This window comes from Taudactylus pleione, unplaced genomic scaffold, assembly GCF_031769625.1.
Source record: "Taudactylus pleione unplaced genomic scaffold, aTauple2 ptg000282l, whole genome shotgun sequence".
Taxonomy (NCBI): Eukaryota; Metazoa; Chordata; class Amphibia; order Anura; family Myobatrachidae; genus Taudactylus; species Taudactylus pleione.
In genome coordinates this window covers 16,345,298-16,362,791 of record NW_028284684.1, presented here as the reverse complement: position 1 = coordinate 16,362,791, position 17,494 = coordinate 16,345,298, and the positions used below count along the sequence as shown (strand labels likewise).

The following is a 17,494-nucleotide window of genomic DNA, read 5'->3' as shown; positions in this document are numbered from 1 at the left end:
GTACAAAATAAAGTTGTTGCACTTTAATTTTTGTCTGTTACATTTTACCATCGAAATACATCCAGCTAAAAATGTGGCTATTATGGAACTGCACTATCATCCTAATAGTGAATACTATAGTCCCAGCTGGGTACTATGCCATGCTCCTGTGAGTGGATGCTTCTCATATGCTAGACCACCCACATAGAAGTGCAGCCATGCCTAACATTCTGTGGCCTCACCCCCTCCAGGGGGGTCCCCCAGGATGTTGCTGTACCCGGGCCCAGGATTTCTCTGGGCAGCCCAGGAGGGGACTGGCAGAGACGAATGGGGCGTAGTGGTGGGGTAGCAAGGCCATGGAGGGAGGGAGGTGGTTGAGAGTGGAGGAACAGGAAAGGTGGGTGAGAGAAGTACAGGGTTAAAAGGGAGACTGATGGAATAAACTGAGTTATCTTACCTGCTAATGGCTTACCGTATATACTCGAGTATAAGCCGAATTTTTCAGCACAAAAAATGTGCTGAAAAAGTACCCCCTCGGCTTATACTCGAGTCAAGTGTAGCGCTGACCGGATGGAGTTCCGCTACACACTGCCAAACACACAGCCGCCGGAGCCAGCAGCTGCGTGTTTGGTGTAATCAGCAGCCGCTGAGAGTCTGTCAGACTCTCAGCGGCTGCTGTTGCTCCCACTGCGGGAGCCATCTTCCGGCTCCCCCAGTGGGTGATGGGAGACACGTCGTCATGACGACGTCTCTCCCATGCAAAGCGGCCGGAGGAGCGGACAGCGGCGGGACCAGGAGCGGGAGTTACAGGTAAGTGATTTTTTTTTTTTATTGTCACGTCTCTCTCTACTGGGGGGTGGGGACTACAGGGGGCACTACCAGGGGGCGATTACTGCAGGGGGCACTAAAAGGGGTATTACCACTGGGGGAACTACCAGGGGGGGATTACTACAGGGGGCACTACCAGGGGGGGATTACTACAGGGGGGGATTACTACAGGGGGCACTAAAAGGGGGGATTACCACTGGGGGAACTACCAGGGGGGGATTACTACAGGGGGCACTACCAGGGGGGGATTACTACAGGGGGGGATTACCACTGGGGGAACTACCAGGGGAGGATTACTACAGGGAGCACTACCAGTGGGGGATTATTACAGGGGGCACTGAAAGGGGGGATTACCACTGGGGGCACTACCAGGAGGGATTACTACTGGGGGCACAACCAGGGGGAATTACTACTGGGGGCACTACCAGCTCCTGCCATTTCTCACACTAGGCTTATACTCGAGTCAACAAGTTTTCCCAGTTTTTTTGGGTAAAAGTAGGTACCTCGGCTTATATTCGGGTCGGTTTATACTCGAGTATATACGGTAATTTTGTATTATGGGGCATTCATCTCTGTCTATGAAATACCAAATCTAACAATCATATCAAATACAAAACTCCATAGATCTGATAAAAATAAATTTACAGGTTACGATAAATAAAAGAATTATATTCTATATGTTCTAAATTTTACAGGTGACACAATTGTCCATGATGCTGGATGCTTTAATTGAAAAAGAAGTTGAAGATGTTAATGTGTTGGAATGCCACTTTATAGAAGCTTTGTATTGCTCTTTGGGAGCGACATTACTTGAAACTGGAAGAATTAAATTTGATGAGTACATAAAACGTTTAGCATCAATGTCAACTATTTATGATGAGCAGGCACTGGCGGGACCTGGGGAACTTCCAGGTTTGTTTAGTTGTGTTTATTACAGAAAGTTGTGTAATGGAAAGATTCTGGCCCATGGTATTGAAGGAAGCAAATTTACTGAATCTGTGTTTTTGTTTTGTAGGTCAGCTGTCCACCATTTATGACTTTCATTTTGACATTGAGAAAAATAAATGGATACCTTGGAGCAAATTGGTTCCAGAATACATACATAACTCTGATGTGAAATTTATTGATATTCTAGGTGAGTTTGAAGGTCCAGTAATTATCTGAAAGGGGAGATGCTCTGTGGACCTAATTTATAACCAGCACTGAATGCTACACCTTTGCTGTGTATAGTGCCCATCAAAGTACAAATTACTGCTCTCCATTTTTGAGAGACACGTTCGCAATCTAGGTGCGTGGGGAAGTACAGTGAATAAAATTACAAGTGTTAGTACCTCAACATATCAGCACATCTTTCATTAACTGAAACATTGATGGTTTTATCTGGTTCAGTTGTATCATTTATTAAATGAATCACCATTTTCTGACTACCTTTATTACATATGGCATGTTTGAGTGGTTGAAGCTTAATAATAAATTGAGGAAAGTACAGTAGGCCTAGAGATGCTTCTCTGACAATTTGCACAATGTGGAAGGCACAAAATGTACAATTATACATGTGCCCCTCCATGCTGCAAGGATCGCCCTTAAACAAGAAGCGCTTTCCTCACCTTTACCTCATTTCAGTAATCTCACTCTGCAAAGTGATACTTTCTGCGAAACTTCTTTGTGTAAACTGGAATAAAAAAGATACATTTTAATAAATACGCTTTATGAACTAGAAATTACAGAGATGCAGAGCAGGATGTAAATGTGCCCCAAATTGCAGGTTTAAATGCGTTCGCTAAAATATACTGCAACTATCGCAAGTTGCTTGCAGGTCAGCACCAGTAATATATGTGCACGGCTTACGCCAGGCATATGTCGCATACACTTACACCCATACTTTAAACCATGTATTTTGCTTGCAAAATATACATTCACTATTAGGCTTCATTAAAGCATAAAAAACATCTCTGTTCCAGCAGGTACAACGCTCCAAACAATATATGCATAAGCAACAAAGAAAGCACCTAGCATTCACGGTTATACACATGGTACACAAACTGAGATGAAATCTGAGTTAATCTTTTGTAGTTAGGTTACTTCCTTTTCTCTATATCCATAGGTGGACATAAGAACCTTGGGTATAGTGGGTTCAGTCAGGTCTTTGGGAACTTTAAGAAGTCTGACTCAAATTTAAGTCACCAATCATTAGTGGCTTTGACAGATAGATTTAAAATGGCAATAGGAAATCAGGCTTGTTTAGGCTGAATTTCTTTTGCCGTTTTAAAACTATTGGTCAAAATCGCTGATGATCGATGGCTTTAATAAACTACTGTATAATAAATATATCCCATTGTGTCCACAACTAGCATGTTTGTTAATAAAAGCATTCAAACTGTACAATTTTGTGAATGCATGGGTAGGCGTATGATGGCTACCTCATGCAGCTGCTCAGCAATGCCCCTAGGAGACACCAGTATGCTTGAATGTGTTCTCAGATTTTCAGGACCAAATTTCTCTTCTCTTGAAGAGCAATATCCCTCCCAGCCCTAAAGTCTGGCATCTGTCACTATTGTCTAGTTCCAAATGGCAAATCTCTGTTCAGATTGTTGACCTTGAAGATTGTTGACCTTGAACCACCAGAGGAGTGATGGATTTGCCCTTTGAGACTGATGAATTGACTGATTAAGTGATGGTCTTACTTTTTCCATTTTGATGGAATGCCATTGACTGGAACTTTACAAATTGCACTGCTTTGAAGGTTAAGACCAACTTCCCCTTAATGGAAAACAGAATAGACATCCATTTGAGGACCAATATAGACTTCACCAGTTGCAGTAACAAAAGTTCAGATGTCTGGTGATGGTCTTATTTGTTAAAATTTTGATATGATCTCTATCAGGAATGCCCTTGACTAGAACTTTCCAAATTGCACTGCCTTGAAGGTTTAGACCATCTTCCCTTTCATGGAAAACAGAATAGAAATCCATTTGAGAGTCAACAGAGACTTCACCAGTTGTGGTTACAAGAGGTCTGATGTCCTGTGTTGAACAACAGCCCTTAAAATCATCTGTTTTGCCGATACTAAGATAGATTTCTTGTAGATTCTTGAGCCAATCGAGTGTCAAGGCCGTCACTTAAATTTGGTCTTTGAGTAAATTCGAGGATTCTACCCTGACTAAAGGAGCACTCAGCTATGAGTGATTGCCTCCACCTTAGAAGAGTGGCCATAACTGCATACAGCCTCTGTGCTATAGCCAGGCCAGAAATTTATAATGAGAAGACTGAAATGCAAATCTAAAAAGTAATTGACGGCCTTTCCAGATTGGGACATGCAAAGGACATGATGTCCATATAGACCTTGAAATAGTATTGTCCCATGCCTTTTAGGAATTTTCTTATAAACTCTGTCTTGAACATATCCGCTCAAAACTGGATGTTTAGGGTTTTTAGGGTTAAAATGGGATGGAAAGATCAATATAGATTTTAACCCGGAAGAGATTTCAATAGAATCCCAACTACTTTTGCTCTTTCGGGATTTCAATGGACACCCCCTAGGAAAGTATGTACTGAATGGCCTTACTCAGAGCTCTTTTTGTCTGGTCTTTTCTTCGGTGAAAAGACATTTGACTGTGCACATCAGTAGATTTATAATGTAGGTCAGATCAATGCTTTCCCTCACCCAGGCATCTGAGATGGAACTGAATCACTGATTCAAATAAAATAATTTGGTGGACTACCACCAAGTGTGCTTCTAGGTGGCAATTATGCTTACTGTTTTTCTAAGGGTTTGTAGCCTGGTTCCTTAGATGACCAAGTCTACTTGCAACTACAGTACATGAAGCTAAAGATTACTCTCTAGATTTAGAAAGCCTACCTTTTTCTTAGAAAGGTAAGGAATGAAATCTAGGATCTGAAAACATGAAGCCCATTAACAGACTGCAAAGAACTAATTTCACCATCGGCCTGACTATTAATTTTATCCAGTACGGGGATAAACAAGACATTACCTGCAAAAGATAGGGATTCAAGAGTCCTCTTAAACTCTGCATCAGCTTCCCAGGCCTTGAGCAAAAGTATATATCATACTACAACCACTGAGCTGTGCATCAAGAGCAGCATCGACCAGATACTTGCATGCCAGATGTAGTCAACCAATGTCAATAATTCAGACTGTGTCTTACCAGGCTGTGTATCTTCTGAAAGCTGTTGTGACCACTTTTCTATCACATTGTTAACACAAGCAATGCTAATGAGGATCTAAGAGAGGCATTATATATGGATCTTAAGATGGCTTTGTACTTCTTTTCTGTGCCATCCTTAAAGGACGCAGCTTTGGGAATCTGAATAGTTGTGGTCTTTGACAAGTGTGCTATGAGGGCAACCATCTTTGGAGGGTTTTAGTATACTCACTACAAAGTGGATAACATGTCTAAAACATTGAATTTCTTGTCAGATTTACTCATGCCTCACAAAGTAAATCATCTGGTTGAGGAAAAGATAGAAAATAAATAAATTGTTCTTCCTTACTGACCTGAATGCAAAAGACCTGGCTTACTTTCTGTATATGGTTTTACACAACCGACCTTCTAGGAGATTCTCTGTCCATATACGAGGAATCCACCACATTATCAGCCACTTCTCCTTCCTCCTGAAAGGAAAAAGCATATTATGATCCCCCCCAGGACTGGACTCTGGCATTTGCAGGGCTTAGCTGAGAAGGCTGATGCTAAAATCCTCTCTAAGGATTTGTTAACAATTACTAAGCCCTGAATGGAGTTAGTCAGGCTTTGAAATTAAACTGGCTCCTCAGAAGGAGTGTGAAGGGGCTCAAAGACTTCTGGGAAAGAAAACATAACATCTTTTGGATAGTGACGTGTGCTGAGTTAGCTCTGCATAGGCTGGTCTAAACAATGTTCTTTTGATGGTTTTAATGAGGAATGGATGATGAATTGCTATAATTCTGCTTTTTTGTTTTTTTACAGTTTATTAACTTAAACTTATTTAAATATATATTTATACTGATGACCATCTTATATGTGTTCTAGTTCCCACAGTAGACACTACACGCACCACATGGCTCTTGGAGCAGATGGTAAAAATTAAACGACCTGTAGTTCTTGTTGGTGAATCTGGTACATCTAAGACCGCAACTACAATGAACCTCTTAAGGAACCTAAACAGTGATAACACGGTATAGTTACAGAAAAAAAATAGTGTGTACATGTATCATAGACTCAGGTATTATATCCTTTGTATTCATATTATATTAAATACATATGTCCATGAAATGGCTCCTTTGCTATTCAATTATAGTAATTGTATTATTAATACATATATGTTTTGCCAGTACGTCTGGTAGTTTTCTTTTTCCTGTAGGATTCTTCTCCTTTCTCTTTTGTTTCCATACTCCTCGATACACCTGAGCACTCCTTACTTTACTCCTTATCTCAGAACCTTTCACTTCTACCTGGTTTGCTCATTTAGGGGCAGATTCCATTACGACAACTGTTATACGCCTATAATGCCTATTATACTTCAAACAGAATAAAATGCAACGCTATGGAGGCTGTTATGAAGAATTAAACTTTATACCAACCAGCCGAAAGAGCCTGTGTTTTATTATATTTTATTTAATTGATAAGTATATGAATTTACATTAATGCTAAAGAATATGAATATTGTTTCTTTTTGTTTGTTCTTGATATCTCATTAAGAAAGAACACACTCCGTGCCAAGGTGCACGTAATTTTTTAATAGACAATGATTTGGGAGTTTTCGGTTGCATTGTTTGCCAGGGTGATTTTTGAAGCGCCCATGTAATACTTTATTATTTACTGAATATTTGACCTCAATTACAGTTACTGTAGGCTGATTCTGCTCACACCTCCATAGACTGCCAGCAGTATTGGTATTCTGTGACCTCACGGCGGCTACCACGACTAATTTAATCTGCCCTTTTGCAGTGACTCTATAGACAACTATAACTATATTTGGATATATACTGTGCATCTTGCACAGTAAATATCCAAATATAGATATTTGCCTATAGTTGACTTACATCCACTTACACCTGGGGAAATGGAATGGGGTGGCAGGGGCAAGCAAGTCCTTACTTGGTTCAGTAAGATCATGTTCATGTATTTGTGACATAATTAGATGTGGACACATCCCCAGATAAGTGTAGTAGGACTTAGGAGGCATATCTATTGAAGGCAAATTGCCCACATTGCCATATGTCCTACACTGTGAGTATTAAACCCCCAAAATATAAAGATAATCAGTTAATGAAAAAACAAATAATCCTGTATGTTTGATGTCTTGGCAGATTCTTCTGACTATCAATTTCTCCTCTCGTACAACCTCTATGGATATCCAAAGGAATCTGGAAGCCAATGTAGAGAAACGTACAAAGGATACCTATGGGCCGCCTATGGGCAAAAGGTTGCTAGTGTTCATGGATGACATGAATATGCCAAAGGCTAGTTTATTTGTGACATTTTGTGGTATCTTTTACAATACTGGTTCCAACCATCTGTGCCTGGATACTCATCACAATGTATGATCTTTGTACTTGAGAATATAAACCTGATTCTGAGTCAAAGTTGCGGGTAGCGGCTGAAGCCAGATCTACTACATTATGCTAATGCGAGTGTCTGTAAGGCTAATGTGAGAATCTGTATGGCTTCAAGCAAGAAGACACAATGCATTAGTATTGGCACTTGCTCCTGCCCGATTACTGACCAGAAAGGCCCTGTTTCACGAAGTGGGCAGAATGAAATTGTTTGCTGCCACCTACGCACCCGACAGAGCTATTCAATTGTTGCTCCTGTCGGCCTGATCAGCTGCCAGCGCCGGCATTTCAGCTCGCACCCCCCCCCCTCCCGAGAAAAGTGACCCGTTTGGGCGCCCAAATGGCAGTTTTTGTGATCGCAATATTTTAATCAATTGAACCGGGCCCCGCGATCTCCTGTCACTTTAGACGGGAGATCGGGCGTGAAAAAACAATTGAATTCTGCCCAGTATGTTAAAAGTTTCTATTTGCGCCCATCTAACGGACTGCATGTGACCCAGAGTTAGGCCCAATGTATTAGGCCAGAGAACGAAGGCCCATTTTAATTACAGAAACACTGTTGTTTTATAGAATTATATTTTAATGATTTTTTCACTTAATATTGAGATCCATAGTTTCCCTCAGGTGTACCGTAACATATTTTAATGTTCAATGACTGACGATTAGTAATCAAATATAAATGTCTGGTATACACAACTGTCATATCAATATCTAATGTTCATCTCGTTTCACGCACAGGTGGATGAATATGGAACACAGCAGCCGATTGCCCTGCTAAAGCTGCTGCTGGAGAAGGGAGGCATGTATGACCGTGGCAAGGAGCTCAACTGCAAGTATCTCCGGGACCTTGGATTTATAGCTGCCATGGGAAAAGCTGGTGGTGGCCGTAATGAAGTGGACACACGATTTATTTCCCTTTTTACCGTATTTAATGTACTTTTCCCTTCAGAAGAGTCCTTGCACCGTATTTATTTCTCTATTTTACATGGACACATAATGGTAATTTGAACATCACAGACTTAATCAATAAGATTTTTTTATTTTCTATGTACATATTGTTGGATCAATATACAAAAAAAGAATTTAACATCATTTAGAACCACTAAACGGCCAGATACAGTTATACGCTGGCTGCCATTGCATTTTTCTGCTAATTTACGGTCGGCTGATTTTGCCCGTACCTCCATAGGCAGACTATGCCTTCTGTAGTTAACAAGTGGAAGCTGCCGGAATGGATCCCGTAGGATTCCGGGCTTAATTGAATCTGCGCCCTACAAAACTATTGCTGCAGTCGCGCCAAGCAGCCATTATCGGTGCGCCAAGCATCTTACTTGCCTGAAAATGCGTCTTAGTCGCAAACTGATGAGACAAACTGCAGATTTACAAGTGTCGCATATCAAATTAATCAGTGCAGTTTGCGCATCCGTCATGTGAAAAGACGCTTGACGCAAGCCGAGTTGTATGGTACCTGGCGGCTCGCTCATGCCAAGTCTCTCACGGCGCATGACGTATTGAGGCTAGGTGTATGAGAACACATCTGTACTATACTTCTATACAATATGTAAATCCAGTACATGGCTTGTAGGAACAGTCAATACTGTGATCAGGATAACGTATAGCAACATAAGGATACTTTAAATAAAAATGATCCAAATTATGAATGTGCTACTGTCCTCCACAGATCTTTAATGAAGATATCCAGGCCATTTGTGATAAGTTGACTTCTTGTACTCTGGAGCTTTATAAAATGATTGTTCGGGATCTTCCTCCAACACCTTCAAAGTTCCATTATATATTTAACCTTCGAGATCTCTCCCGGGTATTTAATGGATTGGTCTTAACGACCCCAGAAAGGTATTTGTTTCTGTGTGTTTATTTTCTTCACAGTTATTAGATTTAGTTTGATTCACAATGACTTGGGATATTGCTCATTGCTCTTTTTGTTTAGCATGTTTTATTGTAGCACTACAGTATGGGTTTGATGCAGAGTTGGCTGCAGTGGCTCTTCGAATTGCAGCCGTAAAATGCATTTGTTAAAAAAGCAACAATTGGCCTGATTCAGACTTGTATACACACCCGATGGTTTGCTTACAAGCCTGATGGCAGGAGAATTGCAAATGTGCAGAATAGGTGCTGAGAGAGCGCTCCCCGGTAAGCCGTTTGGGGGTGGTGATGGCGGCGCTGTTGTTTTACAAAACCGAACATAGACGTGCAAAGGCCATGGTCTGTGTCTTCCGATGCAGATTTCCTGGCCCTGGCGGAGCAGTTCCAGTTGTCATTCTAAGTAAGCTTAGGCTTATTTAGATGGCATATGGCTATGATGGTGATCGATGAGCCATCTGAGGCATGCGATGGCAATGAGACGCCTAATTCAGACTGATCTCTTACACCCATGGTAGGTGTAAGTGCCCGAAACTAGCGATGAGGGGTGCGGCTGCAGACCGAAAAACAGTTGACGGTGTGGCTATATGCAGGAAGCTGCACAGAAAATACTCCAGGCCTTTAGCGGTGTTATGGGCAGATTGTTATTGTGGGCCTGATACGGAGGTGGACGCTAATGCAGCTGCGACTGCATATTTTTCTGCAGCACGACTGCGTCTTTATGTTAATGCCACAGCCGATGGGATTCGTACAGAGACAGCAATCAGCTGCGGTCCTTTTCCACCGTTGTGCGTACAAAGGCTCACCATCGGACATGCACCAGCCCTATAGAGGCGCTGAATGTCCATCTGAACATAGCTGCTGAAATCCGTACAACTGCGGAAAATGTCGTTCACGTCTGGTTACGTTTAGGACACATGTGCAGTGTAACTCAGTCACATGCTCAGACTGAAAGCATCGGCCGCTTTCGTCACACATCGACACTGCTCCTACCTCTGAATCAGGCTCTGTATGTTAACTCAAGTATGATATTAAACTTTATTCCTCCCTGCAGTAGAAGTGAACTTTTCGGATGTGAAAAAGAAATCTTACACAGGGAAGGGCCCGTAGTTATAGCTGGATTTAACATCTGTATAGTCCATAATGACATTAATATTTTCTCAATGAAGTAGTTATTAAATACTTTGTAAATTCACTTTCTATGTAAAAGAGCAAGTTGTATTCCTGTGTTCTGATCACTATATTTTACTTTGTACTTAAGATTTCAGACAGTGGCACAGATGGTAAGAGTATGGCGGAATGAGGCCCTACGCGTTTTCCATGATAGACTAATCAATGAAGACGATAAGAAAGTGGTAATTGACACTTATATTATCATTAATAATATTAATATATTTCTGCAGGATAAGTTCACGGTCTTAAAGGCAAACACAAAGTTATATAAATATTTAAACATTTTATTTTCCTTTCAATGCAGGTTTAAAATAATGTTAAGCTAACAGTAAAAAACAGAAAGCTATTTGTCAAGAACTCTTTTTTTTTTTTTTAAAGCAATAGTGAAGTTGACTAATTTTTTGTTGTTTCTTTAAAATGCATGCAAGTTTCTTTAAAATGTTTCCAAGTAGCCGTTTTATATTTATCTCGTGTGCACACCTGACTGTGTGGCTCGTGTGGGCAGGTTAGTATTCGCATTTTGAGGTGATAAAAGCCTCAAATGAAACTCTGCGCCTATATAAGTTCAGACCTGTTGAACATTTGGGGCTACAACAAGAAATTTTGCTTAGAAGTAGATGTAGGTCTTTAACTTCCTCGTTTCATTAGCTACTATGGTACCTTTCAACTTTACTTGCACGTATATGGACGGACATGGCAGGGAGTTGGTAACAGTGCCTCCTCACGGAGGAACAGTATTCACCCACCTCTGCCTATGGTTCAGCAAAGATCGCTAAGAGCCCTGGAGTTCTGCACCCCACACTTACAGTGCTGGAAATTATTTTCAGACCACATTGTACATCCTAATTTACACATCTAATCCTTAACTCGGATTTCCCTCCAAAGCTCTGAGTGAGCTGTCTCTCTCAGGAACCATCAGTGTCAGCCAGCTGGTGAACTCAAGAAGAATTAGATCTTACAAATGCTTTTTTAACTTCTGAAATGGGAATTGTGGTCCTATCATCAATTACATTTAATTTGGGAACTAACAATAATTGCACAGTGTGTAGGGTTATCCCCACTTAAAGTCTTTGCTTCTTCCAAGGTTGCGTTTAGTCATTTAATCTAACAAACTCGTCCACTCCCCAATTACTACCTGGCCTGGAATAGAGAATTGTAACTAAATATGGAGGAACAGTAGTTCCTGTCAATCGCTCTGCCATGGGTCTGTGTAGTCACTGCAATCGCAGTCCCGATCAAAGTGTCCATTTCGCGCTCACGCACTGCGATGCATGTGCAGTACGCAACAATTGGCCGATTGCATGCGTATTAGCAGTTGTTATCTTTGCTGATCAGGCCATTAGACAACATGAACATCTCTTAATTTGAAATGAGACATGGATGGAGGTCTACCACAACAATCTCCTAGTGACTTAATAGAATCAAGCACTACTTATATGGTCGTGGACAACTTAACAACCTCAGCAAATTATAGATATTTAGAAACTGATCTATTAGTTTCACTAGTGGACATTAAATAAAAAGAAAATATAAAAAAAAAAAAAAATTATATTAACTTAAGGACGTACAAATCAAAATTAGTCACAAATATGTAAAACATAAACATTTGACATAGATACATCCAGTTTTTCAAACCAATATTATAAGGTTAATATAATTTTTATCTTGTATTGCTAAGTAAATAATCTGTTGATACTTTTCTGCAAACAGAGCCACTGGGTGCTGCCCATTTCTCCACTACAGTAGGACAACATGTATTCTAGTTTGTCTACATTTGTTGGACAAGCTCTAGGTAGTTTTCACAGAAGGCTGTTTTGTTTATTGACTGTTTTTGCCCTGTCTGATTAATAAAAAAAAAGTTTTTTTTCTCTGCCCTTGAAATGTATATAATTGATTCTGTGATTTTGATTCCTAGGTTTTCCCAGTCATTATGTGTTTTTCTGTTTAACATGTGTTTTTAACATTTATTTTTTACATGTTACCGCTTGCCAACTTTCTGCCACATTAGTTAAAGTAGTTAAGAGGTTTATAATGTAGAATAGAGCAACAGTGCTCTGAGAAGCTGATACTTTACAAGTCTAGTGGTAAAAAAGTAGAATAGCATCCAGGAACTTTACAAAAAGAGAATAGTACTGAAGAGGTCAGTGTCGGACTGGGGCATAAAGGGCCGACCAGGGATTGAAGTGGTAAGGGCCCGTGCTTAAGAGATGTGGCAAGCCGCAAGAGGGTGTGTGGCTATATAACAAAGAGTGACTTGGCCAACCATTAAAGAGAACATGCAAAGACCAAAGCCCATTTATAAAGGAGGGGGCAGGGTTATCACTTTGGTTGACAGAAGGACTAATATGGGTGTACTGTAGTTTCCATAAGAAAACAAACGAAGCATCCATGATCCTGCTCCACCAAGTTACTAATCCCAAAAGGACAGGTAGAGCCCTCAGGCAGTGGGGCCCACCAGAGATTTCCCCTGTACACAAGTGGTCCAGTACGGCCGTGGAAGAGGTTAACAGACAACATAGTTAGGAACAGTGCAGGTTTTTTAGAGAGCTGTATCTACATTAGTGGAGAACCTAGGTATTGGTCTTGATGTGGCTCTGGTTTTACTGCAGCTACAGTACCATTCTTTGAGGGAGAATGCCTGCTACTGAATTGCTGGGAACAACCCAGGAATTTCTATAGACAAAGATCCAAGATTATCACTCGGGAAAAGAAGAATGACAGGGCAACTGACAATAGACAAGAACAATAATAATGGTGCAAACACACGGTCAGATTCTTCTTCAGATCTGATCGATAACGATATTAAAAATTATTCAATCGTTCATATTCATATCTGAAGGAAAATCTGACATGTTTGTCAGATGAACGATGCGCGTTCCCGCTTGTCAGATAACAATATCTGACATCCGATGTGTTTGCAGTCAGATTTGGACGATTCCATTCATTTTAATGCAGTCAAAAATCGTTCATAGTTCAAATCGTTCATATGACACATCTGACAAATCTGACCGTGTGTATGCACCATTAAGGTGCCCATACACATACCGATGTGCACACGATCAGCCGATGTGTACGATTTCCCTTGAAACTCTCCCCGGCAGCTCTGCACATGATCTCCACACGATATGCACACAATTTGGTGTCCAATCTTCATACGATCTTTCCTGCTTGCAGACTTTCACAGTGCATCGGGTCCTAGATTGTCAGATCTGACCTAAAGCACGGCAGATCTGAAGATGCGATGTTCGACCAGCGGGGACGCGCATCACATCGTGATCGTGAGTGGGGACTCACGATTTCCTCAGGATTTGGCCATATTTTACACGATCTGTCGTTCCAATGCGTCGGAATCGGCCAGATCGGGTAAAATATCGCTATGTGTGTGGCCAGCTTTAGATATAAGATAAATACACAAAGATGCAAGCTGCAAAGGCAGTGCCCCAGCAGAAGGCAGATATGCTGGCAGAAATAAGGCAGAAGCCAATGCCAGAGAGACTCTCTTATCAGTCATACAAGTTGTGTTTCTGATCTTTAGCAGCTCACGTTCCCATAGAACCCAGTGGGCCTTATTCAGAGATGGATGTAGAAGTGCCCACAGCTGAGTCTATTTCAGGTCACCCATCTGCGACTTCATGGAAATGCCAATAAATCGTCTTTCCCTTGTGTACATCAATGCGTCCGAATGTGCAAGGACTGAGATGTCCACTGTCAGTGTCCATACAAGCAGTAATACCCATTTGGTGCCGCTATAGATGCCACCATAGGTCGCACCTTTGAAACCTGCACCAACCTAATGGCAAGTGCTTCTTCTCCATCCGAGTATGGCTTCCTCTGTGAGCCGCTGAGCGTCTGTGTGCGCAACCACTTTCACCCACATCCTGCGACACTCTCATAACATGTGCATAAGACATTTAGGAGCATGAGCACTGGTCAACACATTATAAGGACAAAGGGTGGCAAAATGCCCTCAGCATAAATATGTAAATTAAGCACAATCTGGGGACTGGAACCAGCCACAAGCCATAGGAACAAGCAAGGCCATGGAAAGGCCTTATATAGAGCTGAAGGATGCTGGTATAACAATACAAATAAGCTGCACTTGGCTCTGGTAACACACTACACAGGTAACGTAAGGCAGGGAGAGCAGAATACAGAACAATGTACAGAGACTGCACAATTTAGAGGTCATGAGTTTGCATACTGGTAGATCCTGACATTTTCCAAGTAGCACAAAGTAGAGTACCTTCTATACAATAGATTGTGCACACATATTATTATATTATCCAGTAAATACTTACATTTAACAAAAAGTATTGACTAATACATGCTTCTAATCTCCATAAAGGTACAAGGCCACATTCAGAGTTTGATAGAGGAACACTTTAAAGCAGACTTAGATCACGCCATGAGAGACCCCATTCTATTTGGAGACTACAGAACAGCAATGGATGAAGGGGAACCACGAGTGTATGAGGACATTTTAGATTACGATGCAGCTAAAGCTCTCTTTCAGGTGAGATGGTCCAACCTTATATTTTTAACAACATGAGCTGCCTTTATCACATAATAAGCTTTGCAGTATATACCTGATTATGAGCTCTCTGCTTTATTTTGTTCTTCAATACCAAATGAATGTGTCTATATAACGATTATTGTTTGCAGGAAATTCTTGAGGAATACAATGAAAACAAGACCAAAATGAATTTGGTTCTTTTTGATGATGCACTCGAGCATTTAACGCGTATACACCGCATTATAAGGATGGACCAAGGACACGCTCTGATGGTTGGCGTAGGAGGTTCAGGAAAGCAATCTCTTGCTCGATTAGCTGCCTTTGCTGCTGGATATGAGGTTTGGTTAAATTACATTTAGCTGTGTCAGATGAATTTCCAGAGCTGTCAGGTAACTGTAAAGACAATTCCTTTCTATTAGGTTTTTGAAATTGTTCTTAGCCGGGGATATGGAGAGAACAGTTTCCGCGAAGATCTGAAGACTCTTTACATGAAACTTGGTCTGGAGAACAAGAAAATGGTTTTCCTCTTTACAGATGCTCATGTGGCAGAAGATGGATTTCTGGAACTTATCAACAACATGCTAACATCAGGTATGCTACTTATTCAGCACCTCTGGACATTTTTCAGAATAGCACATGAATTGACCTCAATTGCAGACGCTGTCCATATTCGGAAATAAATGCGGATCTCCGCCTATAATCATAGTTGGAGGCATCTATGCGACTGCACCACCCCCATCCAACTTCTAGTGTAATTAGGGCTGATTCAGAGATGGACGGATTTGCAGAGCCACACACAACCCCAAATGTCAGACACCCCCTTGCTGCATTTGTGATCCCAGCACTGTGACCGACTTTGCAGGCTGGGATGACCATTGTGACCGATGATCGTGATAGTTTCTGCTTTGGTCAGGCTGTGGGAGCTGAAGCTTCCCGCAACATGACCGGTATCTGGTCACGCAAGAGTCCAGAAATCTGCGTCCACAGACCCTGGCCTTGGCTCTCCAGGAAATCGAGGCGACACGCTTCCGTTTCCGGAACCAGCAACCGGGCATGCCCCCACTCCGCCCCCCAAATGTTGCAGCATGTCAAACATGCTGCGCCTTGGGGGGTCTGCGAGCAAGATCACAGGCTCTGTTCTGCAAATGCGCAGAACAGGTCCTGCGCAGACCCCTAACTATTGGAGATGTGCGTTCATCCTCTGATCAGGCTAAAGTCTCCTCCTCATTAGTATGCGTTTACATCAGCCTATCATAAGTGCTGTAGATACGACTGAAGCCAGACGGATATATCTACAAACGCTCTCCTTTGAATAGCCCCCAATTCCATCCACATGTCCATGGCAATTTTACCCTATGCCTTGTTACGGAGTACCAGATGTGTACTCATATACTTAGCATTCATACGCTATACGGTGCGAGATGCCCGGCTTGCCTGAGCCGCTTTGAGAGATGTAGCATACAGTACGTCTTTCTCATAAATTTTGCTTCTTATTCACATATCAGATGCAGCAAAGCACCACTCACAGTGCACTAGAGGCGCTGGGCTGCGACTTTAGCTGCACAGGAATTAGTTTTAAACACGTACAAAGTTGCAAATGAAGCACAATGGAACTTGGCAGTGAGAAAGAGCCGCAGCCGCTGCATCCCCGTACTTTGTATGCAGATCCAGACTTATTCGCAGACAGATATACAAATGTTGCACATCAAATGGTAATCTAGCAAAGTAGTTTTGTCGCTCCCAGTTTTATGTACAGTATGTGAACAAGACCCACATTTTGAGTTAGAATGACGATCGGTGCGGCTGATGCTCAGGGAGGAGCTGTTTTGCGTGACTGAAGCCACAACTAAGATGCTCTAAGTTGTCTATGCAGACCCCAGTGAATGCACAATTTGTTACAAATTACAAGATCTGTACTCAGACAGAATTGTATACAACCCAGAATCAGGAGTCCCGATCAGGACCTTCATATGGAGATAAAAGTGCACTGAAGGTTATAGAATAAGAAGCACTGGACACAAAATAATATAAAATCACATTATTTGAGAATGAGAGACTTTGTTAATTAAAGATATCCATATATTTGCATTTATTAGATTTATTTAAATCCAGGGTTGGACTGGCCCACAGGGGTACGGGGGAAATCCCCAGTGGGTACCACTGTCTGAGGGCCCACTCCTCTCCTCTAAATTACACATAGTTACTCTATTATACAGTCAGTTACCTGATGGAGCAGAACCTTGATGAACATGGTGCTGTGTTCCCTTCTATAGAAACTACACCAAGATTTGCTTAATTGTTAGCCAAGTATCTGTGATGGCTGGCCACACCCCCTCTGGTGAATGACCACTCCCCTTAAGCATGGGGCCCTATCACTGCATTCTTATCAGCCCTTCAAGCCCCAGTCTGGCACTGCACATATCTCATTATAAGCAAAATCTGGTAGCCCTACAGCTCAGATATATATTCACTAAGTTACAGTTATTTAGAAAACAGTTATTTGGTATTTTTTTAAGGAGCCAGAAAATCCACACAAAGACAACCAGAACAATAGCAAGGCAATG

The 17,494-nt window shown here is 41.6% G+C and overlaps 1 protein-coding gene across 1 annotated transcript in view; it reads left to right on the top strand.

Moving 5' to 3' along the window:
* DNAH10 (dynein axonemal heavy chain 10) overlaps positions 1 to 17,494 on the top strand; it is a 270,391-nt gene that overhangs the window by 176,096 nt on the left and 76,801 nt on the right. Inside the window, exons 43-52 of the mRNA XM_088482144.1 lie at positions 1,503 to 1,719; positions 1,823 to 1,942; positions 5,838 to 5,983; positions 7,118 to 7,270; positions 8,102 to 8,362; positions 9,045 to 9,217; positions 10,506 to 10,599; positions 14,763 to 14,930; positions 15,080 to 15,268; positions 15,350 to 15,521. Coding sequence (XP_088338270.1) covers positions 1,503 to 1,719; positions 1,823 to 1,942; positions 5,838 to 5,983; positions 7,118 to 7,270; positions 8,102 to 8,362; positions 9,045 to 9,217; positions 10,506 to 10,599; positions 14,763 to 14,930; positions 15,080 to 15,268; positions 15,350 to 15,521 — 1,693 coding nt within the window. The remainder of the gene's footprint in view (positions 1 to 1,502; positions 1,720 to 1,822; positions 1,943 to 5,837; positions 5,984 to 7,117; positions 7,271 to 8,101; positions 8,363 to 9,044; positions 9,218 to 10,505; positions 10,600 to 14,762; positions 14,931 to 15,079; positions 15,269 to 15,349; positions 15,522 to 17,494) is intronic.